General features: G+C 47.8%; 1 protein-coding gene across 1 annotated transcript in view; it reads right to left on the bottom strand.

Moving 5' to 3' along the window:
* The window catches only part of Mvb12b (multivesicular body subunit 12B), a 163,185-nt gene extending 139,552 nt beyond the window's left edge, over positions 1 to 23,633 (bottom strand). The window contains exons 1-2 of the mRNA XM_036184112.1: positions 23,166 to 23,633; positions 10,191 to 10,313 (exon numbers count right to left, since the gene is read on the bottom strand). Of these exons, the coding sequence (XP_036040005.1) occupies positions 10,191 to 10,313; positions 23,166 to 23,240 (198 nt within the window). The 5' untranslated portion in view covers positions 23,241 to 23,633. The remainder of the gene's footprint in view (positions 1 to 10,190; positions 10,314 to 23,165) is intronic.
* Between the last annotated feature and the right edge of the window lie 4,092 nt (positions 23,634 to 27,725).

The raw sequence follows: 27,725 nt of genomic DNA, 5'->3' as shown, positions 1-27,725 counted from the left end.
AGAAAGAAGAAAACAAGGTCAGTGAAAATGGATTTCTTCCTCGTGAACGTTCTCAATCACATTCACTGTGGTGAGGAACATGATGCTGGCTTGTACGGCATGAAGCACATGTGCAGGAAATGTGATGATGATGCTGTGCTGTTAGTGAAGGCTGGTGAAGGAGAGGATCGGTCTATATTTCACTTGAGAACTAGTAAAATGATACTGGTAGATGGATAGGCTAGAATCCCCGATAGAAAGAACAACCACTCAAAACACTTCAATAAGTCCAAATAGGACCACAACAGATGTTCAACTAATCAGAAACAAAAACTAAGACTAAAATGGAAAACAAAAAATAAAATGGTTTAGTTAAGCACTGAGATATCAAAATCTGTATTAAATATAAATGGCCTAAGTATACCCATTAAAGGTCTAGAGATTGGCAGAGTCCATTTTAAAAAGTGATATAAGCATATCTGCCCTTAAGAAGTGTGTCTCAAAGGCAAGACATGGAGACATATGCCTTTAATTCCAACACTCAGGAAGTAGAGGCAGGCATGTGAGGCCATCCTGACTACACATATAATACATGTGCTGGCTAATCTTACATCAACTTGACACAAGCCAAAGCTATTTAGGAAAAGGGAACTTCAACTGTGAAAATGTCTCCACCAGACTGACCTATGGGCAAGCCTGTGGTTCATTTTCTTGACTGATGATTGATGTAGGAGGGCACAACTCACTGTTGGCAGTGCCATTCCAGAGCAGATGGTCCTGGATGCGATATGAGAGCAGACTAAGCCAGAGGGAGTAAGCCAGCAAGCAGCATTCCTCCATGGCCTCTGCAACACTTCCTGCTTCCAGGTTCCTACCTCAAGTGCCTGCCCTGGCTGCCTTCAACTATGAATATGATATGGAAATGTAAGCAAAATAAACCCTTTCCTCCTCAGGTTGCTTAGGGTCATGATGTTTTACTGCAGCGACAGAAACCCTAAGGCTATAGACAGGGTGTCTATAAAAGTGTGGAAAAAGATATATAAGTACTTACTTGAAAGAGATATCTATATTCACATAAAACAATGAAATTAATGGTCAAAAGGGATGAAGTCATCTGTCAATCCACTAAGAAGACCATTGGATGGTCCTGCAAAATACATCTGTAAAGCAAAAACTGACAGAGCCGAAAAGAAAACAAAGATAAATCCGTTATTATGGTAAGAGCTTCCATCACAGCTCTCTCAAAAACTGGCCGGACCCCCCATAGAAAATGAACAGGATCTAGAGTAACAAGAGAACACTGTCAACCAAGAGCGTCCACTCGACCTTCGGAGAGCACTTCACCACCAGCGGAGCATGCCTGCTTCGCGTGCCCTGCAGCACAGACCACTTGGATCCTTTGGTGGCTATGAGACCTCTCTACTGGTTTCCAAGGACCAGAACCCGCGTTCTCTCCAACCACAATGGAGTCAAACTAGAAATCTGGCAACTAAGTTTTAAATACTTTGCGTATCAAATAATCATCTAAATAAAAGTGTAAATAAAACATGAGAATCTGTGAAGCAAGGAGAGCAATGCTGAGAGGTAGATCTGGACACAAAACACATCAGAAGTGAGGGAAAGCGGGGTACGAGGCTTGCGCTTGTAATTCCAGCATTTGGGAGGCTGAGACAGGAGAATCACTACAAGTTTCACACAAGCCTAAGGTACAGGGTGAGAGCCCATCTTTCAAAACAAATCTGAGAGAAGATTAAGAATCTTTCAGACCTCATTAGAGAGACTTCTATTTGCAGGAGATGGCAATTAACACAGAGACCACAACCAGTCCAGGTGCAGAGCAGGAGACCGTGGGCTGCTCAGACATAAATGGACATCTGTACATACCCCTCCTCCCAGACTCGGGGATCTGCACAGAAGAGGGGTGGGTGACTAAAGCACACAGCAGGGCAGCTGTACAGATGAACTCATGCACAAGACCTGCGCAAGTGCAAGTCACCCCAGATCCATGCCTGGAGCGGGGAGCTGTGCACAGTGTTTTACTTCTGGCCAAGGAGATACTGGCAACTGATGGCTACTGGGAGAGAAAGGGTCTGTTTTCTGAGAGTGTTGTAGCCTCTGGTAAGTCAACCACACTCCAGTGGAAGGCCACACACCCACTGGACAGCACAAACTGGACTTGATGGGTTTATTGGGGGTGGGGACTCAAAGGGAAGGCAGAGCAGATCTTGGAGGAGTTGGGGAAGGGATGATAGGATAAAAAATGAAATTCTCAAAGAGCTAACAAAATAAATAAAAAGGAAAAGTCTCAAATCAGTCCATTAAGCTCCCATTTTGGGAATATAGAAATGAACAAAATAAGCCCAAAGCAAACAGAAGAAAATAATAACAGAAATCAATGAAATTGAAAGAAAAAAATCAATATATAAACATCAATGAAACAGTTGTTTTGGGGAAAATATCAATAGAGCTGATTAACTTCTAGGAAGGCTAAGAAAGAAGACATAAATTATCAATACAAAAAAAGTCACTACAACCTCTGTAGACGTCAAAAGAATGAGGGAATGTTACGAACATTCTGCGCACACTTGATAACGCAAAGGCACAAACCAATTCCTTGAAGACCGCAGGCTGCCACAGCTCACTAAGAGCACACGAACAGCCCTCTGACTATTAAGGAAACTGAATTTGAAATTTTCAAACTTGAAAGAGTTAAATCTCCAGACTCAGGAGGCTTTTAACATTTAATGAGTAATTAACACCAGTTATACAGTCTCTTCAGAATGTAGAATAAGAGACACTTTCTAATCAGTCCATGAATCTAGAATTAGTGAACCAGACAAAAATAGTATAAAATCAAGGAGACAGCATACGACATTCCTCATGAACATAGGCACAGAAATTCTCCAAAAAACTAGCAAAGAGAATTCACCAATATACAAGTATATATCATGACCAAATGGGATTTATTTTAGGGGTGCACACTGTTCAAAATTCAATGTAATCTGCCATGTTAACAGGATAAAGAAAAATAATTTATCTGTGGATCATGATATTCTCAGAAAAAAACATGAACAGAAACTTCCTAAATTGGTAAAGATATCTACAGTAGGATGTGTAGTCAACATACTTGATAGTATTTTCCCCTATGATCAACAGAACAAGGGTAGCTAAGCTCACCACCCTGTTTCTGCACCAAGCAAGACCAGGAAATAAAAGGCTGGTTAGAAACCCACAAGCAGTAATGATATTGCTATGTAACAGTAGTTAACATATCAAAATGAAAGGTACAACTCAATCTATAATCATTCAGGTAAAAACCAGAATACTCTGGGGCCAGTAAGATGGCTCAGTTGGTAAAGCCACTTGCCAAGCCTGATGACCTCAGTTCATACGTCAGGGACCACAAAGCAAAGGACAGAACACAGTCCTACAAATAACCTCTGATTTCCACACATGCACTATGTATGGTTCACTCCCACATGTACGATAAATTTAAAAAAAGCAAATTCTAAAAAGTACCCACACTTAGATCTACCCAAACATGGGTATATTTGTATGTTTAAAAAGTATGAACTACGAAAGAAACCGAAGACCCGAATACTGTACCACGGTTGAGGAATTAGAGAGCTCAATCTAGAAGATAAAGATGTCCAAGTCATACACAGATCTGACATCAATGCCCTTCAAATCCACAAGGGAGGCTGGGCAATGGTGGCGCACGTCTTTAATTCCAGCACTCGGGAGGCAGAGCCAGGCAGATCTCTGTGAGTTTGAGGCCAGCCTGGTCTACAGAGCAAGATCCAGGACAGGCACCAAAACTACAGAGAAACTCTGTCTCAAAAAACAAAACAGCAACAACAACAACAAAAAAAATAGGGTTGGGGATTTAGCTCAGTGGTAGAGCACTTGCCTAGCAAGCGCAAGGCCCTGGGTTTGATTCTCAGCTCAAAAAAAAAAGCAAATTCACAAGGGAATTTTTTGTTGATATAAACCATACTATTCTAAAAGTTACAGGACAGACACTAACAACCTTGAAAAAAAAACAACTACCAATAAAACAACAAATTAAAACTGTACCTGGGAGGCGAAGCGGAACGATTGCCACAAGACTGAGAACAGTCAGGGTTACATAGTACGTTCCAGGCCAACCAGAGCTACATGGAAACCCTGTCTCAAAAGAGGGGTGAAGGGAGGGGGAGGGAGAGGTCATTCTACTGACTTCAGGACTTAGTTATACAACTTTACGTGACTAACAACATTACGTGGCACTAGCAACAGGACAGACACAAGGACAGAACAGAGAACCACACCCAAGTCCACCACCTTCTGCCACAGGTTCAAAAGGAAAGACCTTTTCCACAAACGGTGTGTTTGGTCTTCGAAGGGGCAAAGGGAGAAGCTCAACCCAAGTTCACATCTTCTATAAAAATGAACTAAGTCAAGAACTCTGGAAAGTCAATTAAGAAATGACACAGAGAGCCCTGCATGGAGACCCACAGACAGGGAGTGGGCCTGTGAAGAGCTTGGCACAGCACAAGTCGCCAGGAAACCCTGACACCTAGAAAGTGACTGCTGCATACCTGTAGGAGAGGCTGCGACAGCAAAAGTACCTACGACAAGGGCGGGAAAAGACACAGGGAACTGCACCATTCTGCACCATACGCCACACCAGCCAGCCACTTAGTATTCCAAATGCTAAACACACAACTACTGCACAGTGAGCAAACGCTCTCACGCTATAGGTGTAAAAGCTGACGACCACAGAAGAGTCTGCATGAGCACTGCACTTGCCATAGCTCCAAACGTAGCAGATGGCCATACCCTTCAGTGGGTGAGTAACAGCATGGTGCATCCACACCCTGGGTTACTTATCAAAAGGAACTACTAACACATGACACTGCTCTCAGGAAGAATCGCTGCAGAATGAAGCTGAAGTTTGGCTGAATAAAAGCCAATCTCCAAAGATGGCATACTGTAATCTATATAATCAATTCACACAGTGTTTTTCCTAGTCAGGCTTCTGTTGTGATAAACACCATGACCAAAAGCAACCCGGGGAGGAAAGGGTTCATTTTATCACTTATAAATTATAGTCCATCACTGAGAGAAGTTACGACAGGAGCTCAAGGCAGGAACCTGGAGCAGAAACCTCAGAGGGGTGCTGCTCAGCCTGCTTTCTTATAAAACCTTGAGGCCAGGCAGTGCTCACACGCCTTTCATCCCAGCACTCGGGAGGCAGAGGCAGGCAGATCTCTTTGTGTTTGAGGCCAGCCTGGTCTACAGAGCAAGATCCAGGACAGGCACCAACCCTGTCTCCAAAAAACAAGAAAAAATAAAACAAAACCCTTGGACCACATGCTTGGGAGTGATGCTGCCCACAGTGGGCTGGGCCCTCCCACAACAATTATTATTAATCAATTTCATCTTACACTTCTAGGCAATAGTCCATCAACTAGAAAGCCATGGCAGGAGCCAGAAACAGGAACCTGGAGGCAGGAACTGAAGCAGAGACCAAGGAGAAAGATAGCTTACTGGCTTGCCTCCATTGATTGCTTAGCCTGCTTTCTAATAGATCACAAGATCACTTGCCTAGGGGGGGTGGCACCTCCCACAGTGGGTTGAGCCCTCTCACATCAATCATTAATCAAGAAAATGCCCCACAGGGGGCTTGACAGATGTGGCTCAGTGGTTAAAAGCACTGGGGGCTGTTCTTCTAGAAGACTCTGGGTTCAATTCCCAGCACCTACATGGTGATTCACAAACATCTATAACTCCAGCTCCAGGGGATCCAACACCATCCTCTGGTCTCCTGGTGCACAGACCTGCATGCAGGCAAAATGCCCATACGCATAAACTAAACAAACATTTTTGAGAGAAAGAGACAGAGACAGAGAGACAGAAAGAGAGAGAGAATGAGAATGAATATGCTCGCCCCCCCAGGACGGAAAGAAGGCTCAGTGGTTAAGGGCACCTTGCAATGATCTTGTCAAGGACCCAGGCTCACTTCCCAGCACCTACATGCAGGTAGCTCACAACCAGCTGTAACTCCATGGACAGCACATAAATTCATTCTGTCTCAGACACATACATATGACCAAAAATAATAAATAAACATTTGAAAAAGGAAGAGGAAATGTCCCACAGATGTGCCCACAGGCCAGGCTGATGGAGGCAGCTCCTCTATTGAGGGCCCCTCTTCCCAGGTGACTCTGGTTTATGTCAAGGTGACAAAAACTAGCAGCACAGATCTCATGCATCAGGCTCCCGCCACCCAAGACGTCAGCTACCTGCCAACCAGACACTCCCCTGTGGCCCAGAGCCCAAAACCATTACACTAGACAGGCTGATCACACACCATTTGATTAAACTCGGAGTCCTGGTTCTGAAACTGTGTTAGAGTTTCCAAACACTGCACCTCTGTACTCTCTCTCCACTTGATCCTGGACAAGAAGCTGAGAGTGTGGCATTAGTTCTTAAAGTGCATACAAATCCAGAATTACCTCAAGGGCTGGAGAGATAGCTCAGAGGTTAAGAGCACCAACTGCTCTTCCAGAGGTCCTGAGTTCAATTCCCAGCACCCACATGGTGGCTCACAACCATCTGTAATGAGATCTGGCACCCTCTTCTGTATACATAATAAATGAATAAATCTTAAAAAAAAAAAAGAAAAAGAAAAAGAAAACAGAATTACCTCAAAACAAATTTCAAATTTAAAAAAGAAAAACTAACTTCTCTGAAAATCCTAACAACTGAGGCTTTATTTCTTACGAGTCTTAGCAAAAGCAAAGCAGACACTTCTGTGAGCAGAAGGAAGTATCAAGCCACCGTCCCCCATTGTCTGAGTGAGCCTTTGGTCAACCCTGGAAGTGCAGGGCTGGGGGCAGGAGAGGCCCAAAGAGAAGACAGCTCCTCCCCAGCAGCCACAGGAAGCCACAGTTTCTGACAGACTTCCTGAGGCAGGCTTGCTGGCCTCATGCACAATGATGGTCACAATGACGGTCACTACACTCACTCCACCAAGCGCCAAGTGTGTTCTCCTCTCAAGTGCAGGTCTGTCCCGAGACAGCTCACAGAAGTTTTCCAGATTCAAGCTACTCATAAAACTACTTTCAGTGTTTTCAGTAAATTTTGGTTTAAAGTATCTTCTATCAAAACAAAAAAGAACATTGTTACCTTTATCAAAGCAAGCTCAGATCTGAAAAGAAACTGGCCTCTGATGAGGGGCTGTGGGTATGGGGCCCTCCAAGTCCCCATTTCTTAGCTCAGGAGCAGTCCCTTGTAGCAGGGCCATGCTGAGGGGGGACAAGGGCCCACAGGGGCAAGATGTCCCTTATCACTCGCCCACTGCAGTGTGGCACAGGTCGTGGAGCACCTGTGGGTCAGAGGTCAACTGTCCTCTGGCCATGAGGGTCAGGGGCCTCCTACCATAACCTGGTCTTTCTAGAGACCTGAGTGTCAGCTCCAGTCAGTACAGAGGGACAACTGGGGCTCACTCTTAATGTCTACCACACGCTTCAGGCAAGAGCTCACTACCCTTCTCCCGAGGGTTTTAATTCTTTGAGCATTATGGAAACACACAAGCTTTCTTGACCCTGCTTCAGCACTGAACAGATGGTTTGGGGTTTTGGGTTTTCCTTCCTTCCTTCCTTTCTTCCTTCCTTCCTTCCTTCTTCCTGCTTTGGTGACAATTGACCCTTCATTTGCAGATTTCCAGTTTTGAGCCTGCATGTCCTTTTGATCCCTAAACCCAACCCACTGCCCAGAGGACAGCCGATTTGTCTCAGTGCACCCACAGCACCTACATCTGATGTTTCAAACATTGGCAGCTCCAGTGACTCTGGAGACACCTGGGACATGCTGGGCATCTATACATTATGCAAGACCAGCAGTTTTGAAGGAACGTCTTGTTGCCTAATTAGCTTCAACACTATGGAAAGGAAAGGAGATGGGAAGGGGGGAGGGGGGCTGGGCAAGTGACATGCTGCCTGTGAGGTCACCCCCAAGGCTGGCTTCCCAGCACACAGCAGCAGGAAAGTGTAAGAGCCAAGCAAGGGGGACCACCAAACAGGCCCACGTGTTCCCTCTCTCACCCTGGAATCCTCCCGATTTGTGTCGAGACCAGCCTGACACCTGCCGCCTTTATGCTGGGGGAGAGAGCTGCCCTGACCTCCTGTCAGGTCCAGCCCCACTCCCCACTCTGTTCCTCAGAGGCATCCATCCACACCCAGCTCTCTCACTCCACTTCTCTCTCACTCCAGACCCCCAGTCTTGCTTCAGAGCCTTTCCTACCCTTTCCTGAGACACACTCCATCCAGTCTGAGAGCAGGTCCCATCAGCCTGTCACTCAAGACCCTGGCATGTGGCTGAAGGATGGAAACGGGAGGCTGTCCACAGAGGACTGCAGAATGTGGACAATGAACGGAGACCGTCAGCTAATGACCTCCCGCCCCCAGTCCATCCAGAGACGGGAAGTCATTAAATTACATTTTTATAAATGAACTTTCAGCATTTTTAGCTTCAAGCAACAGCAGTACCTAGAAAGCCTTTCATGGCAGCCTGCAGCTCAGGGCCTGCAGCACCTCTGGTGAGTAATGGCAAGAAGCTGGTCAGAGTATCTCATGGTAGGAGGGAGGGAGGGAGGGAGGGAGGGGTTAATCCTAGACAGACTGTACATCGGGAGTGGTCTAGTCTCCAGCTGCCACAGGCTCCCTCAGGCTCTGGTCAGTTCTTGGAGCCTTCCCAAACATCTCTGTACTTCTGCTGACTTCCTATGGAGCTCCAGATGAACAGAGAGGGAAGCAGCTCCTCTAACCCTGCCTCTCCACCTTTCCCCTTGAACTCGGGGCTCTTGGGAATGAGATGTTTTTCTCAGAAGAGGCTAGAGGAAGAGAGGACTCCCACCCCTCTCCCAGAAAGCTCTTAGAGGAGCCTAGGGCCATGTGCAGGCTGGGTAATTACAGGCGAGCTAGTCTCTTGCCCTGCTCACCTTCCACTAAAATGCATGGTGCGGCATGATGGTGTGAAATGTGCTTATTAATTTCACTCATTTGACACCACGCTCTCCTGCCCTAAGCTAGATGTCAGAAGAAAATGATAGGGATGGATTGTGCCCCTGTCAGGCTTCCAGAGACTTTCAGAAAGCCAAACCATCAAAGGCCATCTGCCGCCCACTAGCCAAGCGGACCGAGTGACCCCAAAGGTGCAGCCAGAACGCTACAGATACTGATGGACAGAGACGAATAGGAAGATGTGAGACCCAGGCCCGGGGCTTGAGGCTCCTGCAAATGGTGCAAGGGGACCCTGGGCGGCCCACAAGCAGGCCAGGAGCCCACAGCCCTGTCTGACGCACAATGTGCCATCTCAGACCCAATCCATCAAATCACACTCGGCTTCTCAAATCAGGAGCATTTTTATTAGCTTCCCAAGAGTTTCATGGCACAAAGCCATACCTAATGATTCTATTTTATGGAAAGTTAGACATTCCAACTGGGCTTTGAAGACAGGGGCCAGCCAGACACATATTTTTGTCAAAAAGCTCTTCCCGAGCTTCTCAACACTCACTTGGGAAGGAGAGTTTTTGCTTTGTTGGGTTTTGTGTTACTATTTTTAATGGGCTCCTCCTTCTGCAGCAAGGACCTGATGCAGACTGACCAGACAGGGTCTCATAGGGACTGATTTTGCTCACCCACCCTTCCCCGAGGAACATCTAGAAACATCTGGAGTGTTCTTCACTTCAAATAAGCAGAGGTCAAGGGTGCTGCACACTGACTATGAGGCACAGGACAGCCCCATAAGAGTTACCTGATTATTGGACCCGATACAGGGGAGCCATGACTCAGGGCTCCTGCCTGCACACGAAGCTAATCACTGTAAGGTTCTGCCTATGGGCGAGGACAACACACTCAGAACACTTACACTCCTGACACAATATAAGACAACTCCCCGGTCTTTCCTAAATCCTTTCCATGAAGCATCAAAACTAGAGGTGACTTTGGAAATCAATGGATTTAAATAAAAGGTGAAAAATGACCAAAAGCCAGTTATGGCCAAAGCCAGGAAATCACCTCGCACCCCATGACCTCAGCAGGCCCTCTGACTCCTGGCCACCTCCTCTGGCTGTGACCTTCCTCTTTTGGCCATTCTAGTTCTGAGAGACAAGCACATCTTCCACACAAGGCAGAACCAACAAGCTGATATTGTGTCTGTCTTACCACATCATAGCCTGTCGGGGCTCGGTTCCGGGAAGCCACCACCCCGACTCCGGTGATGGGGTCCATTGGCGTCTCTGGCAAGGCTTCTGAAAGTTCTTTGACTTCAGGCATGGTGGCTTGGTCCTGGTTTGGAAAAGGGAAAGAAAGCACAAAATTCAAACTCTGTTTATTGTGAATGAGGGAGAGCGCAGAGACAGAGAGTCCCGGGGCAGCTACATTCCTCACCTGGCCTTACCTGACCCTGAACTCAGATCAAGAACTCACTCCGACACACCTCAAGTTGTTAGCATGGAATGCTGAGGGCTCCTGTCTGCTCCTTGGATGAAATTTCAACTCAAACCCAAAAGTACATTGCTGTATGTTCCAGGCTGGTCTGGAACTCCTGTCCTCCTGCCTCCTGCCTCCAGCTCCCAAGTGCTCATATTAAAGGTGTGTACATCTAGTTTTATATGGTACTAGGGACAAAACCCAGGGCTTTATATAGGCTAGACAAGCATGCTATCCACTGAGCTACCTGCCCAGCCCCACATTGTTCTTAACTCTGCTCCCAAATGCCTGATTTCTGAACAGGGACCAGTACTGGAGGGGCTGCCCTCTTGAAGTCTCAGAGCAAATTCTGTCCCTCATACAATGCTCCTGCATGGAGCTATGATTCCAAACATACAGTCTAGCCACACCATGACTAGACATTGAGCAGAGAACTCAGCAAGCACCTAAAACAGAGAAGGCATTTGGGGCATGGGCACAGGAAGCACGGGCTCTGGATGCCACACTTACAAGTCAGTCTCTGGGGTTGGGCATTTAGCTCAGTAGTAGAGCGCTTGCCTAGCAAGCGCAAGGCCCTGGGTTTGATCCTCGGCTCCAGGGGGGGGGGTGGGGAGGTGGAGAAGTTAGTGTCTGAACAAGGAATTAAACCTTGGGGAGCCCCAGCTTTCTCTTAACTGTAAAATGAGGTCTTGATCCACTCCCCAGCTGTTGCAAAAACTAAGAGAGAGGATATAAAAGAAGGGCCCAGAGAGGTCCTCAACACACAGTAGGCACCCAGAAAAAAAGCAGGTGGACTGAAGGGCTTAAGAGCACATGGGTTCTGGCTTGGGCAGCAATGGGAGGCACCACACACTAGGGGTCTGGCCCATTTCTTTGTCTAGTTTAAGGGCCCCGGGGTCAAGTGGCACTTCCTCAAAGCTAAGCACTAACAGTGATCATAACTCTCCCTGGTCACTGGGATGAAAAGAAGGGACATGGAATTACTATACTGATGGTCGATGTTTCTGTACAGGGCCAGTGGAAGAGGCTGATGAAGTGTGGGGAGCAGTGGACCCGGAGGCTGGGGTGGCCATGCCCCAGACATCAAACAAAAACAGCAACAGCTGACACAGCGTCCTGTTACTGGGCAAGCTGAGGCAGAGAACAAACAAACCCCACCTCACTCTGCAGCAATCAAGCCCCACTGGTTGCACGCTCTCCAGGCTAGCTACAGTTTCAAAAGCAAACCAAACATCCTGCCCAAAGAGGCAGCAGGGGGCAAGTTCCTGCTCCTCAGCCTCTTATCAAAAGGCACTGGCCGCTCAAAATGCCTTAGCCTACCTCACAGGAACCACCAAAATGCTACACACAGGTCACCCATTTAGTCAGCAGAACCCACAAAGCACTCCAGAAACAGACTTGTTTCTGGATAGGGCTTAGCAGAGCCTGGTACCCCTGCCCTCTCAGCCAAGTTACAGTTCTATTTTATTTGCTTATAGCAAAAATAAGCTTCCAACATCCCGGGGCAGGAGGTGGCAACCATGCCACACCACTATACCCTTTCCTAGTTTCAATTTTCATTTCCTAGCAGGTTTTATCCGTAACAGGCGGGGCTTAGTGCTCTTACACCCAGTAGGTATTAAGCAAATATTTACCAAGTGACTCCACATGTGTGACCCCAATATAAGTTTAGGGGTAACTCCTGCACCTGCCCAATCCAGAACAACTCTCTAAACAAAATGCTCTGCCCCTGAAAAAGTCTGTATTATGGGAACATAAAAACCACACGGCTGCAGTTTGCAAAATATTGGTACCTGCTGTCGGTTACCAAAAATGCTTTGCAATTAACAACTCATTAGCAGAATGTACGAATTCTGCCAGTGTTAAATATCATGCTGTGAGTTGAATAAAGGACATGTGAAACAACAAATATTGTTTGAAGACTACTGCCTTTACTATCAAAGAGAAAGGTACTGAAAGGAAGGAGGAGAGGAAAGGGAGGAGGCAGACAGAGATTAAGTGAGCACACACAAGGAATATCTCATTTGCTGGGAGATACATGGTCTGGGGTGGCAATGCACGCCACAAGGCATGATGGCAGGGTTTCTCTTGTGAGAAGTATGCTGCTCATTGCAGGAGGGTGAGTGTGCTGGCAAGGGGAAGATACTGCTCCCACAATGCACCTGGGGAGGCACCCAGAAGCAGTTTCCAAGATGGCTGCAGGCAGCCCCCAGCTGAAGCAGACAAAGCCCAGCCTCAGAGCTCAGGAGTCCAGCCTGCCCAGCCCACAGCAGGTCCCCAGCCAGCAGCCATCTCCATGCTTGCCCCGCTTCTCTCCCCGGGTTGCTGAGCTGCTGTGCCCTGGGGATCAAGGCAGCCTTTGTACCTCAGAGACAAATGGCTGTTCCAGGGGCTGAGGCCCACTTAGCGGTGGGGCATGGCCGCCACCAGCCAAGGAGCCTCTTAATGAGAAACGCCCAAGATATCCATGGCAGAGGCCATCGCTCAAAGTGGCCTGCCCTGAATTACATATTTTCTGACTGCAAATTACTTCTAACAGCATCTCGACCAGCACTTCAATTGACCTTCCTAACAAAAGGCCATTTATTAACTTGCACTCCATGTTTCCTCAGGCTGCTTGGAGCCTGCAGCTCCAAGGGAAGGCACAGGAGCAGAGCAGGACCCTGCCATTCAGGATCGTGGGCCAGGCCTCTGCCAGGAAGGAGAGGGGCCGTGAATGGGAGCCTAATAGAGGGCCGAGAGGGAGAGCAAGGGTGTGTAAGACCGTTGTTGACCTGTCAGGTAGGAGGTGACTGGGTGAAATACAAAAGACCTTCCCACAGCAACTCCCTTCCCCTTAGTGGCTCCTCAGCCACGTGAACACACCCCTGTTAAGTCTGCACAGAACTCTGCAAGTCAGCTGAAACTCACCTCAGAGCAGGAGGGCCCACCAAGCGAGCCTTACATTGTATAAGGAAACTGAGGCTTGTTCCCAGACCCTGGCAGCTGGCTGTCCTCAAGCTAGCCTGTGCTCTGTTTCACAGCACACAGACACCAACATCCTGCCCAAATGGGAAAGCAGTTTCAACACTAATTATATTTTAAAATGCCAAAGCGCTTTTTTCTCTGGCCATAGCTCAGTAAGTCAAGCAAGGGGAAGAGTACAGAAAGATAGAAGTAGCATGGGATTAATTTTCCCTCACACCTCAGTTTCGAGATTCAACATCCCCTCATAAATAATTTACAACAATAAAAATGAGCTAAGGCCATGTTTGTGTAGGACAGAGGTAAATTCAGACCTAATGAGGGAGATCTGAGCTCGGCACAGGAGGGAATGGGATGATCTATGGACTGGCGTGTGTAGGATCCACAGCACACAGGGGCTCCATTACCAAACACAAGCATCAGGGCCGACCTAGAGGAAGGAAGCCGAGAGAGGAAGGCAAGCCTGTGCCGTCCAGCTGCAGCCTCAGGAAGGCGTCCACAGGGAAAGCCAAAGTGGACACCCTACTGGGCAGCTAGATAGCAGACCCTGAGCCCAGTGGGTTCTCAACACAGGCTAGGTAAGGGAGCACGGTGTAGGGCACTTGAGAGTCACAGTGACCTTGAGCTGTTCTCGTGATGTGACCTTCCAAGATATCAGATGTCAGTTCCCAATGACTTTTCCTGAGTGGAGGGGGAGGGGCATGGGCCTCTGCTGCATCATTCTCAGGCTGAGGGCTGTAGAGCCCTGCTCCAGGCATCTGCTCTCATGTCTCCCTCAGAGATCCCTCCTCAAGACAAGAGAGTAGGGCAAGAGTGTGTGCACATACAGCACAAGTGAGGTGAGGAGGGGTCTTTCCCCCTCCATACCATGCTAGCTGCACTCACAAAGGAGGACTGGCCAGCTGTTCGGTAACACTGTCATCCCCGGTTCACAGAGAATGAGCTTTAACTATGAAGCCCTTCACAGTGTGGTGGCCAGCCGCCACACTGCTCCCTTGTAGCTGATCAAAGAATTACCACAGCCATGCACTTAATCCCCCAAAGCCAGCAGTTCTGGGCTTAACTGATGGTACCCATTGTTTCAGAATCAAAGGCTGCCTCCAGCCTCAGCCAGGGATAAAGTGAGGCTACTGTAGCACAGCTGAAAACTCGGGGGACTTTGATATCATCTCTGTTTAATTTCCACAGCCTCAGTGAGCCTGGGGTTTATCTCGTTTTATCAGCTCCAGTACTGAAATCAAAACCCAGCTAACAACACACAGTCCCTCCACAGAGGCCCTTCCAGTGGTGGGGAGTGGGCCGGGGAGTTTAAAGTGTTTTCCAGGGCAAGGACTGCAGGGGGCCAGAGCTGCGGCCTTCAAAGGAGGCCGGCCTCCCTGCCATCCCGGCCTCCCTGCAGAGAGCACAGAGGAGGCTGGCTCAGAAGTAGCGCCAGCATTGCCCACCAGGGCTAAGGCATGATCACATATCTTCTGAAAAAGAGTAATTTCAAAGTACGTGTGTGTGTGTGTGTGTGTGTGTGTGTGTGTGAAAAAGAGTAATTTCAAAGTACATGTGTGTGTATGTGTGTGTGTGTATGTGTGTGTGTGTATGTGTGTGTGTATGTGTGTGTGTGTGTATGTGTGTGTGTGTATGTGTGTGTGTGTGTATGTGTGTGTGTATGTGTGTGTGTATGTGTGTGTGTGTGTGTGTGTGTGTGTGTATGTGTGTGGGTGGGTGTGGGTGTGTGTATGTGTGTGTGTGGGTGTGTGTGTGTGTATGTGTGTGTGTGTATGTGTGTGTGTGTGTGTGTGTGTGTGTGTTAAACTGGCTGACTTTAATTGAAATGGCAAAAATCAGTGGGTTAATTAAGTCCCTGCAGAAGGATGAGCTGTGTTCAGCTTGCCTTTCCAAGCTGAAGGGCAGCAAAACCACAAACTGCCCATACCCTGCTGCTTGTGGGGCAGGAAAGGGGAGGGAGCCATGTTCACTCTCCAAGGGCACATGGGTGGACTCTTCCCAGTGCGGGTGCTGCTAAAGCCAGGTGTCCTCAGACAGGAAGGGCTCTGCACCTCTTTCCCAGTGGCAGGAATGGTCTCTGGGTCCTCGCAAACACGTGCACCTTTCTGCAAGGTGCTATCCTATCCTGAGGAAGGTAGCCTATGGCTGGGCCTCCCCATCACACATCACACTGCACAGAACACAGAGCTGAGACCAGGTGCCATGCAACACCCGGGTAGGGAGTGCGGCCAGGCTACCCGACAGGGACAGTGCATAGCTGCTGGAGAGCCTCACAGAGGACCTGCTCTGCCTGCACCTTGGTATGTGCACAGCTAGGCTGGTGACCATTGGAAGTCGAATCCCTGGGCAATTGCTATTGGACAGTTGGGGCAGCAGGTCACTGTGGGGAAGACTGTTCTGATACCAGGAATGATGGCAAATATTTTTCTAAGCTCTCCTAGGTCACAGAATTTTCTAGCTAGGGAAAAAAAAAAAAAACAACACACAATGGCGAGCACTTCCTTTTCCCCTAGTAAAGGTCTGAGGTTTCCTAATAGAAGAGTCTGGTACACAAATGCATCAATCTAATCAGATCTTTCTCAGATTTATATTAATCATTTGAGGACCACACATGGTTCCCATAAAGCACACAAGTGTAGGATGGAGCTTCCCAGCACTGCCCAGACAAAGTACCCAGCTCTATTCATGCCCTGGAACTTAGCTCTGCACACGCCCTGGAACACAGCTGGAAGGCAGAGTCCACCAGAACACAGGTGAGTCTCATTCTGCCTGGCGCATGAACACAGCAAACCAGGGCTGACCCTGCCCATCCCCATCGGGTCCAGTCTGGCAATGCCATATTGGAAGACCCTGATAGAAGGAAAAAGCCCAGCGAACAAAACTATCCCAGAAGGTCCCAAGAGCAAGGATCCTTTTCTGTTTAGTGCCACAGTATAATTAAGTCGTACTGCTGGCCAGCATCGCTGAGTCGAAGTGCCATGTTCCCTCACAGCCCATATCCTTTTTGGCTTTCCCATCTTGAATGTTTCTCTAGTACATTCATCAATCTAATCAGTCCATCTAACAGCTGACAGCTTCCACAAGGACCCTCCAGTTCTCTCCTAAAACTCAGGGGTGTATCTGGTACCCTGCTGGCTGACTTGACCTGCATATCCCACTGGCACCCCCAGCCTGGCTCACCTTCACACATCCTCCCACATCCCCTCCCCAACAGGGCCAGACATCTGCAGAGAGCTAGGATGAGAGGGATGATCTCTTACACTTGGTAGCAGGAGTCTTCCCACTGATGGCAGGTTGTATGCATGAGTGTCTCCTGGGAAGCCACTAAAACCCACAGCCCTGAGCCCTATGCTAGAAACAGACTCCAGGGGAGCCTAAGAAGCTGCACTCTCACAGGATCTCAGCTGATGCTCACGCAGCTGGTCCCTACCTGCAATTCAAGAACCCCACTGCAGGTCCTTATTACATGTGTGATAAGCAAATGATCAATCAATGAATGGATAAACTGGAAGGTGACCGACCTTCCATTGAAAATAATCTCTGAGTTCCCTAGCCTCTCCTTCCCCATCACAGGCCAGCCAGAGTACCCAGCTTCTCTTCCACAGACACCCACCCCACCATTCAACATGTCAGGCACCTCTCCAGCTGCCCATCCAGACAAGTGCCATCACCCAGAGCTCTAATATCATCCTTAGCAAGTGATCTTATTGTACACATATGCTCATGTAAACAAGTGTGAACAAAGGTGTGTGCACACATAGCCTTGCTGCTTGGGCTATATGCTTTCCTAACACTGTTCAAAGGTGTGCTATGTGTGCCATAGTGTTATGCTCATACTAAGTGCTCAATACATGGTCTATAATGTGTGGATAAAGAATGAATGAGTGAATAGGGTCCTGCCTTTTCAAATACTGCCCAAGTTTCACTGGATAAAGGGGATTGCATAATGCAGCAGAAGCAAACCTATCTGGCCCTTTTTGATGGGACCCCAGGCAGGGTCACTGACGTCCCAGAAGGCCAACCCCAACTACAGAAGTACATACTTGTGGAGGGGAGGAGACCCTGCAGTCTTCTAGACTTTTTCAAAGTGGATCTCAATGCAATGGTGATGCAATGGGCCTGGCAGGGGCTGAAGGTGTCGTGGCAGCAAGGAGACTGTCCTGAGGAACTTGTCTATCCATAGCAACCTCACTCCCTGCCCTGGTTCTGGATCTGGGCTGAGACTGCACAATGCAGACTGGGAGAAGCTCCACAATGCTGAGTGGCAGCAACAGATGAGATGTGCGCCCAGACTGCAGGGAATGTTCCCAAGGCAAGGGGCTGCAAATGAAGAGACACCTCCCTTGGAGGGGAAAGCTGTCCCCTAGAAGACAGAGGGTGGGGATGCTACAAGTCTCGATGACATTGGCAAAGACTCAGTGGTCTGAACAAATAGGGACTCTGGGGTACAGCAGGCAGTAAGTAGATGGGCTCTGAAAAAAACGTTTATGAAATGCCAAAACAAACAAACAAAATCCAGCTAAACTCAAATTTTGAAAAAATGGTGCCATGCATGGTGGCACATACCTTTAATCCCAGCATTAGGGAGGCAGAAGCAGGTGGATGTCTGTGAGAACCAGGCTAGCCTGGTCTACATAGTGAGTTTCAGGACAGCTAGGCTATACAGACAAACCCTGTCTCAAAACAAACAAACAAACAAACGAAAGAAAGAAAACAGCACTGCTGTCTATTCCACAGGATAAGCAATGGTGCCCAGGGCAAGGGACCAGTGGTCTGAAGCAAGGTATGCCCAACTCAGCCTCCCACCTTCACAACTCCTTCAAGCCTCCTCAGGCCTCCTACATTATCAGCCAGTGTAGGGTGGCCAGCAGAGCAGAGTAACGGAAAAGGCACAGCTTTCCAGTCAGACCAGAATGGCAGCTGAAGCTCAGACACCCACAGCTGTGTGGCTCTACACTCCCTCAACCCAGGCCTGAGTTCTCACCAAATGAAGCCGGAGTCGTAGATACATTTCTCTATGGAATTATTACGTGAATGGAACATCCAGAATTGCACTGGAGGACATGATCAGCAGGGTAAAGGGCAATTCAAGCAGCAGGGAAGACAGTTGCCAACCACATCTGCACACAGCATCTGAGGAGTTCTTCAAATCTATAAAGAACTAAGCTAAACAAGTCACCTGACTCGTCGTTTTTAGTGGGCAAATGAGTTGAACAAAAATGTCTCCAAGGGTAAGAGACAGTGTGTAGCACAGGAGATGTTCAGCTAGGAAGTCTCTGGGAAGTGCAAGTTAAAACCCAAACCACAGTGAAAAGTGTCTTACACCCATTCAGCTGGCTACCTACAAAAGGAAAGTACCCAGAGGGTAACCAATGTTGGAGGAGATGGAGAAATCAGAAACTTTGATGTTATTGGTGGGAATATAAATGGTGGCCATCATTTTATGGGAAAAAGTGTGCTAATTTCCCAAGGGATTAAAAATAACATTTCCGTATGATCCATTTCTAAGCTATGTACCACCCCAAAGAATTGAAATCAGAGTCAGAGCAGCCTCATTCAGTGGCCAACATATGATGAATGGGCAAATGAAATTCAGTAGATATGTTCAATCATACATCATTTGGCCCTTGAAAGGAGAGAAAATCTGACCCACACTATAACATGGAGAACTGAGAATACTGTGCTAAGTAAAATAAGCCAGTCAGAAAAACTTACACACTGTAGCATTCCATTCCGTTAAGGCTCCCAGCACAGTCATACTCAGGGAGACAGAAAGTAGAGAGGAAGCTGCCATAAGAAAGGGACATGGGGAGTTGTTTAATAGTTCAATTTCGCAAGCCAAAGAAAGTCCAGCAAGCTGGAGAAATGATTCAGCCTTGAAAACACAAGATGACCTAAGTTCAGCCCCCAGAACCCATGTCAAAAAGCCAGATGGAGTGGGTGAATGGCGTTGGAGATATAGCTCAGCTGTAAAGAACACTGGTTGTTCTTCCAGAGGATCTGGGTTCAATTTCAAGCACCTACGTGGTGGCCTACAACCATCTGTAACTCCACTTCCAGGGGATCCTCTTCCATCCTCTATGGGGATCAGCACACCGTGCACCAACATACATACAAAGCAAAATATTCATATATATAAAACAAATTTTTAATGAATAAATACATAAATAAAAAGCCAGAAATAGTGACACATGCTTGTAATCCCAGTGCTGAGGAGACCGAAATAGGAGGCTTTCTGGGCAGCCTAGGAAAACCTAGCTTAATTATCATGGACCTAGGCCAATGAGAAACCCTGCCCCAAAAAACAATGTGGGTGGTTCTGAGTAGTAGTACCTGAGGTTGACCTCTGACCTCCACATACATGCAAAGGTACACAAACACACAGAGAGAGGAAAGTTTCAAAGATCAATAGCACAACTATGTGTCTAGACTTCCTGCCACCAATCTATACACTTAACACCAGCTAAGGTGATAAAGTTAATGTTGTCTGCATTTAACACTTTTCTAAAAGTGTCTAGAATCGTAGTTCTCAAATTTCAGCAGGCATAAGAACACCCCAAATGAGCTTACTAAGTACACAGGTTCTGGGGTCCCTTTCCTGGACACTCTGCCTCAGTGAAATCTGGGAATGAAACCCTGCAATCTGCATTTCCATAAACTTCACAGGCTTGTCTGGCTCATTAAGAACTTGTGTATGAGGCTGGAGCAGTTGCTCAGGGATTAGAACAGCATACGCTCTTGCAGAGGACCCACATTTGGTTTCCAGCACCTGTGTTGGGTGGCTCATAACCACCTGTAACTCTAGCTCCAGGGGCTCCAACACCCTCTTCTGGCCTCTAAAAGTACCTGCACTCATGTATACATGCCTATACACAGACATACAGATAATTTAAAACAAAATGAATCTTAACTCTTGCATGGGTCAGGATGACGGTTCAGCAGGTAAAGGAACTTGCCACTTAAGTGTGATGACCTGAGCTTAATTCCTGAGACCTACATGGTGGAAGGAGAAATCAGTCTCCTAGTTGTCCTCTGACCTCCAGGCACATGTAACCCTTGCCTGCTGTCACACACAAAGATGACCTTTAAAAGAATCACGTATTTCTCTCCTTTAATGGCTACGAGGGTATTCTTTGGAACATTCTGTCGGTATCTAGTTCTTTAATTTTTTTAAGAGTGGATGTGGCATGTGCACACCTATCTGTATCTATAGATAAAGAGAACACAGGAACACATTAGTAAAAATCCCAGCTAGAAGGCCCTCCTTCCTCAGAGAAGCTGAGATACTGAGCTCCTGTGTGTGGCCCTGGGCCCTGGGCCCATGGGGCTCTCATATTTCTGCCAGGACAAGCTTAGCCTCTTGCCAGGAGTGTGTCAACTAACCCAAACACTGCCCATAAGATGTCCCCAACAAGAGGGGTGATGTCACACACCCTGGTGGTGGCTCTGCCTGCTAGGCAGCTGGAGTGAGGGAACTGACTTAGGTTCTGCTCTGCACACAGCACTGGCAAACCACAATTCCCTGGGGCAGCACAGTATATGGTGAAGGCCTAGGAGAACCCCAGAGATGGCAGAGACAGGAGAGGAAGCAGTTTCCTGGGGACGCCCTACAGGCAGCACCACCAATAGGCAAAGAAGGCTCTGCTCACCAGCCACAGCCAGTAACCCGTATCCTCAGCCCAACCACATCCAGGACGCAGTCACGTCTCCCTTCACTGTCTCAGCAGCATTGACACTGCCCATACTCAACAACTCCAACACCATCATTATGTGGCTGTGTGGTGAAGCTATTGCTCTGTGGACATGGAGCATGGAGCACTTCTAACTGGCTATAGCAGAGTGACCCAAGCCACTTGGCTTCTGACACCCCTGAAGCAGCTTTGCCATGAAATGGAGCAAAATTCAATGTTAGGACTCTCCTTATTCCTTAAGCCTTGAGAGGGCATTCAGCCATCATGTTCACATGGCCATGTGGTCTTGAAAGGTCAAGTGCATTCCTGATTGATGATCCTTATGAGATACGCATTATTTGTAAGCCACTTTTACAATTAAGAAAATGGGGATTTAAAAAAGGGATAGTGTTTTATTAGGGTCACCTAGAGTCTAAAGAGTGGGGAAGAACTCAACCTAAGCTCTCAAATTTAAGCCCCACTTACCTTAAACATGGCTTCCTATTGCCCCGAGAAGGTCCTTCTTATGCCTGCAAACAGGCACTCAAAAATAAACTAAGTAAGCAAGCTTGATTATCAAATGCTTATCAGTAACTGCTAACTGGGCTGGGGGATGTAGCTCAGTGGTAGAGCTCACCAACATGCACAAACTTGATCCTGAGCCTCGAGAAGAATACTAACTGCTTTTACTGATGGCAGGTACTACGTTAAATTCTCCTGCAACACTTCATTATATCCCACCATAACCCTCCCATGGAGTCATTAGCTTCAGTCTACATAACCAGGAAATGGTGACACAGAAAAGTTCATTAGAAAAGCCAGACACAGGCCAGGGTCTCATTCTAAAGCCCTTGCTCTTAACCTTAGTGAAATATTCTTGAAGTTGCCAAGGTCCACCAATATAGGCACAGCAAAGGTCTTTAGCCTATATCAAGGACATAAAAACCAGAGGAAGGGATGGACGATAAGACAAGGTGATTTTATAGCCAATGAACCTGCCACCGCTCTGTCAGTCGACCTCTGTGGGTCTTGGGGACCAAGCCCCTGCAGAAGCCCTGATTCTCAGAGACTGGCTTCAATGTGAGTATGGGCACAGTTCCTCAAAGCACCCCCAAGCGATTTCCCATCTCTGGTAACTAACCTCTGCCTACTCGGAGTTTGTCATTTAGCTTAGGTTTCTTCAGGCCTTATCTTCTAACTTTTCCAAGACAACTGATAAGATTTGCCAACCCTGGTAAAAGGAGATAGGATCCAGCCAGCTGTCAGGAACTGCTCTCCAAGAAGCCACCACTAGAGACAAAGGCCCTGAAAGAGGAGCTTTGCCTGCTGTCTGCCAATGTGGCTGAAATCCAGGCGCTCTGGGTCTCATGTGGGGGCAGGGAGAAGAGGCAATGGCCATTTGCTTTGGGCCTGCCTGTCCTTTTCCTCCTTGTCTTGCTGAACAGGTCCTTGGGGGTCAGGGGACAGAAGAGAGATAGGCTGATAATTCAGGGACAGCTGTGTGCTGAAGACAAAGGGAACGAACCAAGATGCTCCTGGGTCTACCTTATTCACAGTTCTCGTCTCTGAGGATGTGGTCCCGGGTGGTGCCAAGCAGCCCCTTAGGCCTCACTTGCCCTGGCTGGAGTCATTGCCAGGGTAGGTTCATCAACATGCCCACCGTGCTTCCTGGATGGCTGGTCACCTTGCAGACAGGTGCCCTACAGTCTGGGTACCCACAGGGAATGATGCCTGAGGGTCAGGTGCGCACTCATCTGCACCCACGTGACAGCAGAGAGCTGGACCCCAGGCCAGGCGAGTCAAGGGAACTGTCCCCAGCGTGTGCCCCGGTGGAGACCGTCGCCCCTCACCTGGCTCCACCCTCGGAGCGGGGCTGCCACTCGAGTCCCCAGCTCGCTCCAGCAGCAAGGCCGGGCCGGAGCCCCGGGAGCCCGCGGCACCGCGCCGGCGGAGGCCACCCTCCCGGGCCTGTCCCCACGCGGGACCGGGCGCTCAGCCCGCAGGCCTGGGCCCGGCCGGCTCCTCCCGCGCCCGCCCGCCCCCCGCCCGTCCTCCCGCGCGGGCCTCACTTAACTGTTCCCCGCTGGGGCGGCGGCGGCTGCGGCGGCGGCGGGTCCCGGCTCCGTCTCACGCAGAAGCAGCTTCTCATCGCCCGGGCGGCGCGGGAGGAGCCGGGCCCGGGGCCCAGGCGGCTGCAGCCGGCGCCGCAGCTCGAGCGCAGCCTCCCCGGGAGCGGCGGCGGCGAGGGGCGGGGCGCGGCCTGGCGGCGGCGGCGGCGACAGCGGCAGCGGCAGCGGCGGCTCGGGCCGGGGCCGGGGCGGGAGGGGCGTGCAGCCTGTGGCGGAGCCGGGAGCGCACCGCCCTGTGGCCCCCGGCGCCCTCGGTCCCCGCCCCCAGTCGGCCTCCGCTCGGCTCCGCTAGGCCTCGCCGCCCCTCTTGTCGACCGCTCAGCTCGGCCGTACGTCCCTGGAAGACGCTCCGGCACCCAGGCCTGCAGGCCCGGAGTGGCCCTTTGCAGGGACGCCCTCCCACCTGGCCCTTGGAGGCTTGACTGCACCCCGGGGCGATCCCCTCTGCTCTTCCGGCTGACCTAAGGAGGCTCAGCCCAGCCTCAGACTGACCCCAAGCTCAGAGCAGGTCTCAGCTCACCCCTTTTGCTGGGCAAATGGTTTACCCACAAAAGCCTGGGGGCAAGCCTTGAGGAGGCATCTAGAGTAGGATGCCTGCCCCTGCAGTGCCTGGGGAAAGGTACAAGGTGACTACAATGAAATGGAGCAGGACTCTCAGGCTGGGCAGAAAAGCAGCAACAGCCTTTGATCCCTGAACCACCTGCCCCTACACAGCCGGGCCTGCAGGCCCTGGAGGGGACACGTGCTAAACTGGACATTTAAAACAGCACCATACACAGTAGCCAGCTTCATTTGCTCATGCACCAGGACTCTTGGGCTATTCCAAAATAGCCAGATCCTGAAGCTGGTGTGCCAAGCAGAAGTGCCTGTGGAGTAAAAGATCCAAATGTGTGCATGTATTCCAGGTATCTGTGCCACTCAGAAACACCACTGGTCCAAAAGGATTTATAACAAGTCCAATCACACCATAAGGGGACAGACAGTCTGTGTTATTAAAGCCCGGGTGGTGGCGATCGCTTTTAATTCCAGCACTCAGGAGGCAGAGGCAGGCGAGCCCTAGTCTACATAGCGAGTTCTGGGACAGCCAGGGCTTTGTAGGGAGGAGACCCTGTCTCCCAACAAAAACCTGCTACAAGGCAAAAGGAAAACTAATGTATTTCCAGATTCATCATAACCCTAATACCAAGATCCAACAGAGATTTCACCAAAAAGAACACAAGTACAAAGCACTGTCCCTAGAGAACTGAATGTATGTGTTTTGATAAAAGTTGTCTGCTGTCTAAGGAGATGAGAAGTACTGTGTGCAAAGCATCTGTCCACCTTTGGAAGACTCAGAGTAAGTGTTATAACACAGAAGCCTCTGTGAAGGCCAAGAGTAAAACGGAAACCAGGCTCTTCTGTTAGCCATTTCCCAGAATCATCTGGGCTAAGACTACTCTTTTCAAAGCTCATCAATTAACTTCCCACTATATGAATCACTGCCATAGACTGACACACTTAATATGGTTGTTGCCCTACTAAATAAAATTGTAGCACTTTCTGATTCAGTTTGCTGTAAAACTAACCCAAACTCTCTATGATAAAGCAATATTTAGTCCAAAACTACAAAGAGAAAATTCAATATTAAGAAATCTGTATGCCGGGCGGTGGTGGCACACACCTATAATCCTAGCAGTTGGGAAGCCAAAGCAGGTGGATCTCTGTGAGTTCGAGGTCAGCCTGGTCTACAGAGCAAGCTCCAGGACAGACTCCAAAGCTACACAGAAAACCCTGTCTCAAAAAAACAAACAAACAAAAGGGGGGAGTCTGTGGATTTGGGGCTGGAGAGTTGGTACAGAAGTTGAGAGCACTGACTGCTCTTCCAGAGGTCTTGGTTCAACTCCCAGCACCCACATGGTAGCTCACAACTGTCCAGGGCACTAGGCACACAGTGCACAGACATAAAATACAAATAAATCCTTTAAAAAGTAATAATAAAAGGAAAAGAAATATGTAAAATCAGTCCAGGTGTGTGTGGTGGGGGCAGGTTTATTTATGAGCACTCTGTCTGTATATACACCCACACGCCTGAGAGGTCATCCTGATCTTATTACCGATGATTGTGAGTCACCTCGTGGTTGCTGGGAATTGAACTCAGGACCTCTGGAAGAGCAGCCTGTGTTCTCAACCACTGAGCCATCTCACCAGTCCCAGTAGCACACAGCTTCAATCCCAGCAAGCAGGAGGCAGAGGCAGGTGGATCTCTATGAGTTTGAGACCAGTCTGATCTACATAGAGAGTTCCAGGATAGCCAGGGATACATAGTTACTCCCTCCCCGTTTTAAAGATATTTGTAAATTCATTGCATTGATTTAAAAAAAAAAACAGATATTATGATATCAATAGGATAGATACTTTACATTTTTACATGTATTTTTATTTTGTGTGTATAAGTGGTTTGCCTACATGTATGTATGGGTACCACATGTATACAGTGCTAATAGATACCAGAAGAAGGCATTGGATGCCATGGAATTGGAGTTAAGGACACCATGTGGATGTTGGGAACCAAACCCTGGTCCTCGGTAAGTGTCTCAGGTGTTCTTAGCCTGAGACATCTCTCCAGCCCCAGGATGGATACTCTAAAAGTACTTAATGGATCTCAGAACCAACATCTTATAAATGAAAATACAACAGTGAACTAGAAAGAACGTTCAAAGGGGTTTTTTGTTGTGTGGTAGTTTGGGTTTGGATTTGGGTTTTAGCTTAGTTTTGGTTTTTGAGACAGGGTGCCACTTTGTAGGCCCAGCTGGCCTCGAACTCTCTTTGTAGACCAGGCTGGCCTAGAAACTCACAGAGATCCATCTGTTTCTGCCTCTTGAAAGCTGGAATAAAGGCGTGTGCCACCACACCTAGCCACATCTAAACTTTTTAACACAGCCAAGTTTATCTAACAGAAGCCATCAACACATACATCTGATGGCGAAACATTGGAGATATTCTTATTGAAATCAGAAGCAAGAATGCTTGATATGAGCATTATAAAGACAATGCAATAAGATAAGAGAAATAATTGAGAAGGACAAATTGAGAAGACAGAGAACCTTTTTGTGATTTGTTCATGATTTGGTTCCCTAAGACTAAAACTCAAAGAATGGACTTAAAATGCTACAGACTTTGTTAAGGTGGATAATTGTAAGATAAACAGTGGTTGGCTTTCTCTTCTATATGGAGAGACTTTTGGGCTCTCCACCCTAGTGGAAAAAGTAGTTTGGAAGAAGTGATTAGTGAGTTTGGTGAAGGGATTAAAACGGAACAGATGGCTCTGAATTCTGTTTGGGCTCTGAGTTGACTGCAGATTGAATTTTTTTTCATATGCTTTCTCTATTGAGCAGAAGTGTTTCTGGGGCGTAGACATATCACTGTCCCATTATTCCTGAAACTATAAAAATAAATATGTCTACTTATAGAAGAAAGACAGCAAGTCATCTCAGGCACCTTTGGCAGTAACGAGGGTAGAGTATCTGTGTCCCATTTCCTTTTCCTCTGTGCCTCAGTTCATCCAAAACTAAAATGCAGAGAGGCACTACTATAGAGACCTTATATACAACACTACATACCAGTGATCACCATTCAGAGTGCACGGTGAAAAATTATATTCACATTATTGGTAAGTATTATGAGGTGGATGGTAATCATGAGCATAATCAGAAATGGCAAAGTCCATATAAAGAAAACAATAAAGCCTTACGAAGGGACATAGAAGGAGATGTTCATAAATGGAAACATAATAAATTCCTGGACAGGCAGTCTCAACATTACAAAGAATATCTTCTCAGCTCAATTTATGTATGCATAGATCTACCACAAGAAACAGTGTGATTTGGGGAAACAGAGTGATATTAAACCATGACAAAATCATTGTGAAGTTTATCTTGGTAAATAGATATTGGGAAAATATTTCTGAAATGGAGGAATTATGAGGGGATATTGTCTAATAGCTATTAACTATACTATAAAACTCCAGCAAACAAATAAAACTACAGGTCGCTAGTGTAAGAATTTATACCTCTTAAAAAGATTTGTTTTTATTTGTGTGTGTGTGTGTGTGTGTGTGTGTGTGTGTGTGTGTGTGTGCGCCACAGAGACCAGCTGAAACTACAGGTGGAGGTGAGCAGCTCAGTGTGGATGCTGGAAACTGAACTCAGGTCCTCTGTAAGAGCAGCAAGCATTCTAAATCTCCCTGGCTCCAAGAACGTTTATCAATGAATTCTACCAGTAAACATTTTCTTTTTATCTGTTGGTTTGTTTGTATATTTCAATACAATTAAATGATACAAGTTTGCGTATTTCCACACCCTACTATAGACCATCTTAGCTGCCTAGAACACTCCAAAAACTTTTGCTTCTCATCTACCAAATAGGTCTCTATTTCCATACTGCCTTAGTTTATTTCCCACTTATCATTCACCCTAATTTACAAAGATCCACTATTTGTTTTTCTATTCAGCTATCAGACTCTTTTC

This window comes from Onychomys torridus, chromosome 4 (genome assembly GCF_903995425.1).
Source record: "Onychomys torridus chromosome 4, mOncTor1.1, whole genome shotgun sequence".
Lineage (NCBI taxonomy): Eukaryota > Metazoa > Chordata > Mammalia > Rodentia > Cricetidae > Onychomys > Onychomys torridus.
This window is presented reverse-complemented; position numbering and strand designations above follow the sequence as displayed.